The 6,000-nt window shown below is 37.6% G+C and overlaps 1 protein-coding gene across 1 annotated transcript in view; it reads left to right on the top strand.

Annotated features, from left to right (window-relative positions):
- Positions 1-684: 684 nt before the first annotated feature.
- LOC143434009 (uncharacterized) overlaps positions 685-6,000 on the top strand; it is a 31,746-nt gene continuing 26,430 nt past the window's right edge. The window contains exon 1 of the mRNA XM_076911179.1: positions 685-935. Within this exon, the coding sequence (XP_076767294.1) occupies positions 685-935 (251 nt within the window). The remainder of the gene's footprint in view (positions 936-6,000) is intronic.

Below are 6,000 nucleotides of genomic sequence, written 5' to 3'. Positions count from 1 at the left end.
AACCAAACCAAACCAACTAAACAAACTAACAAACCCCAAACCCAAAATAATGTCACTGCTTTTGGAGTCACCAAAGTCAACTTCCTTGCCTAATGGCTCCTCCTAAATCCCCATGGATAACAGTGGGGGCACAGTGGCTTTTTTTTTTTTTTTTTAATATTTATTTATTTATTTATTTATTTATTTATTTATTTATTGCTTTGGGAAGGAAGTCAAAGAAAGGGCAGCTTGACTGACAGGTTTTTAGGAAACTGCTCTTGGAGACTAAACCAGCGCCGGCTCCAGCAGGCTCCAACAGTCCCCAGAAAATGTGTGGTTTCTCAGATCCAAGGCTAGACTGAGCTGGTAATCCAGTTTCCCAGATCAGGCCATGAGCATAAACAGCAAGCACGCTGACAACTCCTGTCATAGTAGTTTGATCCAGGCGTTCTAACTGGTCAGAGTGTACATGCCTGTGTTTTGATGCGTTGCTTGGCAACAGTGAGATTGAACTTCAGTTGACAGGAGTACCTGTGCTGCCTGGACTCTATCCTATTGAGCTTGCTTGTGGGTGCTTTGTTGTGGTGGTGGTGGTGGTGACAAAGCTCACTTGGCTTCCTTTTGTGTTGGTTAAGAGTGGCCAACAACCAAGGGGGAGGGGGAGGGGGAGGGTGACTTGGGGTGGGTGGGTGGGGGAGCTCCACCATGAAGAAGTTCTTTGGTAACTGGAATCAAAGGCATTCTTCCTCTGGCCCCTCCACCAGCCAGAGGCAGTCCTTCCGGGGCCCTGATGGGCGGTGCTGGGATGGTCTTGTCCCCTACTCCTTCAGACAGCCCAAAAGCTACAAAGCTTTTGGAAAGATCCACAAGGCTGCGAGCCGGGGTGCTGTTGTCATGGTTCAGAGCAGACTCACACTTGAAAGAAATGGCGTCAATGACCGAGACAGGAATGACAGGTAACTGGAGCTGAGAGTCAGGGCCAAGGCACAGGTTGGGAGTCGAGTGGAGAAAGATGTGTCAGCTTTCCTAAGTAGCCCAGAAAACTAGAGAGGAGGAAACTGCCAATGCCTTCAGTTCAGGCAACTAGTATGTTGACCTTTGTCATTAAGATGTCTTGGGAATCAAAGGTGCTAATCTCTAAGCTTGGTAGTTATTCTACTGTTCCATGAATGCGGGGTGCGGGTAGGGCGCTGCTGACCTAGAACTGTTCACCACTCAACTCCCTTGATTCTTGAATTTCTTTATGTTTTGATATCCAGCCTTCCTCTTTTATGTGATTGCCTGATGTACCTGTTTCTCTCCTAGGTTGATATGTTCATGTCATTAAATTTTATTCCTTCAGTGCCCCAAAGTAACTCACTTAATAGTAATAACCACGCTTTCAATTTGGCGTCTGAGTTCACCTACGGGAAGTATACAGAGAATCAACGTGAACTCCTGCAATGCTAACATTAATCTTTGGAGTCATTTTCAAAGGCTGTCTCTAGCTGAATTCCAGGCTTCTGGAAACTATGGTCTTATCATGCATCCCAGGGCAGAAATTCAGGACCACATGGTTTATCTTTTGGAAGGCTTAGCTCTCCTCGGCCAGCGGAGAGCCACCCATGCTGCGCCCCCTTCACTCCTTGATATTTCTTTGTGTTTTTCATCATCTGCAAACTGTACTGTAGCTTTGGTTTTCCCTCAGCTCTTTTGTGTAGAGTGTGTTGTTACCTTTATTTTTTTTCAAGCTGTACAGCCCAAAGAATTCATATCCAATATGTCATCCTTGTTAGATGGCACCTTTATTTTTTTCTTGATCTGTGAATTCTGCCATGAACACGTGGAGAAGTATTATACATTTATTGGTAATAAAATATTTCTTGTGACATGCAAGTTCATGACTATTTTTCACATAATTATTTTATACTATTATATAATATATTATAATATAGTACTGTATATTATTTTGTACTATTATACTGTATATATTCTAAAAGCAGTTAATGCCTTTAGAAATAAAGAATAGATCTTAATGGAAAACTGAAAGTTCATTATGCAATCATACTATTATATACTTACAGGTTTGTTACATATAAATAATTAGACATCATCATTCTAGTTGAAGTTTTCTGAAAATAAGACATTGAATATGTTTATCTCAAATACAGGTTTTCTTTTTATTTATTCAAGTTTTCCTTCAAGAGGTGTAACAACTGCAGTCATGATAGCGAGAAGAAAAAAATGACTTCAAACTGAAAATCTGTCTTAAATATGCTCATTACTTTTGTCAACCTTCAAAAGAAAGTTTTTTAAAGCTGAGATACACGAATCATATGTAGTGCCTCGTCCTAGAACAGGAGGAAGACAAAAGCTTAGGTTAGGTATGTTGAAGGAAAAATCAGAGCTATTCACAGAAAAAGCAAAAGTGGCTTCCTAAAATCAGGAGATTATAAATATAAGCACAACAGCATAAGTATGAGCTTTATAAAGTCATGTGCATTTGCATGTTGGAAAATTTTGGACAGGATGATCATTTACCTCTCATTATGCTTGGTAAACACCAGATGATTATATAAGTCCATATGTGAATACCAGCAGTTTGAAAATCCCATTGGCATCCTCTGTGACAACTTCATTCTTTCTTAGAGAGTCTGCATAATGCTCTCTATATTTTCACTGGCCATTGTCTTATTTATATCTCTGGTACAGTTTGTATTTTATCTTGAACATCAGGTACGCATCACAAAACTTTTTAAGGGTCATTTTACTATTTCCATGGCTTCATTTCTGTTAGATCAAACACCCTGACAAAGCAACATACTGGAGAAAAGGGGGTATTTGGCTTACAGTTATAGGTTATAGTTCATCATAGTGGGGAAATCAGAGTCAGGATCTGGTCACATCACATCCACAGACAAGAAAGGAATGAAACAAAAGCAAGCTGTTTGCTCACAGTTAGCTCTCATTACTCAGCCTGTGTAACATTGGTACCTGTAGTGTGTCATCCTACAGTTAACAAGAAAATACCCTATAGACATCCCCACAGCAAACCTGATGTACAGAATTCCTCATTTAAGGCTCTGATTCTAGGTGATTTTAAGCTGTGGCAAGTTGTCATTTAAGACAATTTAACATAGCTTCCTGGGTGTTGAAATACATGTTTGTTTCAATAAATGAAATAATGAATGACTCATATTGTAACTATTTAAATGAAAAATTTTCCATAACTGTGGGCCTTGATATGAAGATAATAAAATAGAGACTTAAAGATTAGCTAAAATTATTAACCCAGAACACACATAGGCACACCTGCACACACACACACACACACGCACACGCACACACATAAGCACAAGCACAAGCACACACACCTACACACATTAACACAAAAAAGACAAACACTCCCCACATACATACATGCACACACAAACACTGTACACCATATACACACTCACAAACACACACACACACACATGAAAATGACAGCAGTCTAGAAAATAAAAATATTGGACATACAAATGCAAATGCAGAGGTTTTGCACTTAACTTCATGGACCCATTTGTTGAGGCAATTTTCTCACATTAGGGGAAGAGAATGATTATTGACAGTATTTTACTGTATACCTCCTAAAGCTTGCTGATAACTATCAGTTCAATTTCACCTATTTCTTGATTTATGAGTTGTGAGTTATAATTAATAAAATAATTAATTATCATAATCCTTACAATTATTAAGTATAAAACACTGAACTCTTCAACTTTATTTATTCTTTTTACACAGTAGTTCACCAAATATACATCGATTCTCTATTATGTAGGTATCACATTTATTCTATGTCCTGTAAATGCCTCTCCCCCGTCCAGATTTTCTGCCCTGTGTAGAAAGTTTAGAGAAATAGGCCTCAAGTCTAATTGAACCTCTACCTCTTTCCTTTCAGTTAACAATATTTCTAAAATTAGGAAATTATAAAGAGTAGCTATTTTGAAAAATTATAGCAGTATCAAAATCTCCTATTTATTAATCATTAAAACCTCTCATTTCTGCACACTGTATACATTTAAGTAATGAATAAAATGATCTGTACTTTCTCATTTGAGTCCTGGTTTTTCTTTAGCTAAAGATTTATAAATCAAAAGTTATTTTTCAGATACAATTTGCTATTGCCCCTTGTGCAGAAATGTATGTGTCATGTTTTTAACACTGCAATTAAAAAAAAATCTCTGAATTGGTTGCCCTAACTTAATAAATTGTGTGCTAAGAGCTGATATATATTGTCTCTACATCAAAAGAAAATGAATTACATGCTAATAATGTTTACAATTAGATGAATAATTGTATAGTTTTGACTTTGTTTTGTAGAAATATTTTTATTGGATATTTTATTTATTTACATTTCAGATGCCATTCCCTTTCCCCCTTTTCCCCTTCCTAGAAAACCCCTACCCCATGCCCCCTCCTCTTTTTTGCTTTTATACCATTTTAATTACATGCAAGTATTAAGGTCAGTTCTATGTTGAGGAACTAGCAATAAAATAGATGCAAATAATCAAAGAACAAGCAAGGCAATAAACAAAGTTCTGTGAAGAATTACGTGATCACTGTTTTTAAGCGCTTATCTGGATGACCAAAATATCTGAGCCTACTTTTCTGTATTAGCCCAAAGTTATTTTCATGTCTGAAGCCTACTTTCTTGTTCTAGCCTAAAATTTAGATTCCTGCCTGAAATTACTTCTTTGTTCTAGCCTGGTGTCAGATTCCTGCCTGAAGCCCACTTCCTTGTCCTTGGCCCAAGTCAGATTCTTGCTAAGCAGTCCTAAAAGCTCTCTGCCTCTCCCCCTTTTTTATTTTGTAAACAAGACAGAGCCTGTCTTAGGTCATTTTGAAAAGAATGCCTTCCTTACCCATCATGCAATATGCATTCTCCAAAGCAATGCACTTCTGTCTTTCATTGGTAAGGCTCTGTGCAGACTCTTACCCGTCCTTGGCTTGCCAGCCTGTTAATTTAATAACTCTATCTAGGGGTCCATTTTCAGTTTCAAGCCATGTGCTTTGGCTGCCAACATGTTGATGTTGTTACAGACCAGCTTTATCACGATGGGCAGGAATAAAAGTATTCCCAGGACAAAAAGGGCTAGCATGATCAAGCTATATATGCCATTCTTGAAGATTGACCAAAATAGAAATACTGACCTCAGGCCATGGGTAATTTCATCAGCAGTATCTGCTGCATCAACACTCAGCAGAGCAGCATTCTTTAAATTCATAAGCTCACTATGCAAAATTCAAACATCCAGAGAGGTGTTAGAATTATGTTAAAGACACTTTAGATTATGTTTAAAGACACTGCAAGTGTCTTTAAACTTTTTTCTAATTATAATGACTACTATTGTAAATTTTAGAACAAATCCAATGGTATTTGGCATGGCACTTGAGATGGCTCCATACTCTTAATCTCTGAACCTCCTTCCAATAATTTGAATAGGATAAATGCATCAATTTGTTCTTCCACATGCCTATCTAAATCCTCTTGTCTATTCAACACATTAGTAACATTTTTTGCTAAATGATTAACAAAAGTACCTGTCTTAACTTCTTGTGTCACAGCAATTGCAGAAGCAGTGGTGCTAGCAATTAATGTAATTAAAGCTGTTATACCAGCAATAATCAAGCCCAATATCCTCCTGCTTCTGCTTAAGGCCTGACTCACTTTTTCCAGTACTTGCAAGCTTTTTTCCGAAGACCAAAGTTCTGTGATACTCAGGGCCATAAAACAAAAGCTGGTTGATAGACCTCCATAACCGACATGCTGGATTTCAACATGCTAACACAATTAGAAAGTACACAATCAATGCAACTTACATTAAATACTGTAGAAGAAACAAAAGTATTTTTAACTTGACAATTAAAAGAGCCTTAACACATGCACTAACACTTGTTTGAAATCCAGATCTTGTCCCAACTTTATCTCTTGCTAACATAACATTATAGAGAACTTCAGCTAACATGTCTCTGAAAATGTCCAGATTCAGCCTTCCAAAT

Source organism: Arvicanthis niloticus, chromosome 12 (genome assembly GCF_011762505.2).
Source record: "Arvicanthis niloticus isolate mArvNil1 chromosome 12, mArvNil1.pat.X, whole genome shotgun sequence".
Lineage (NCBI taxonomy): Eukaryota > Metazoa > Chordata > Mammalia > Rodentia > Muridae > Arvicanthis > Arvicanthis niloticus.
Note: the sequence above shows the minus strand (reverse complement) of the source record. Positions and strands in the feature narration are given on the sequence as shown.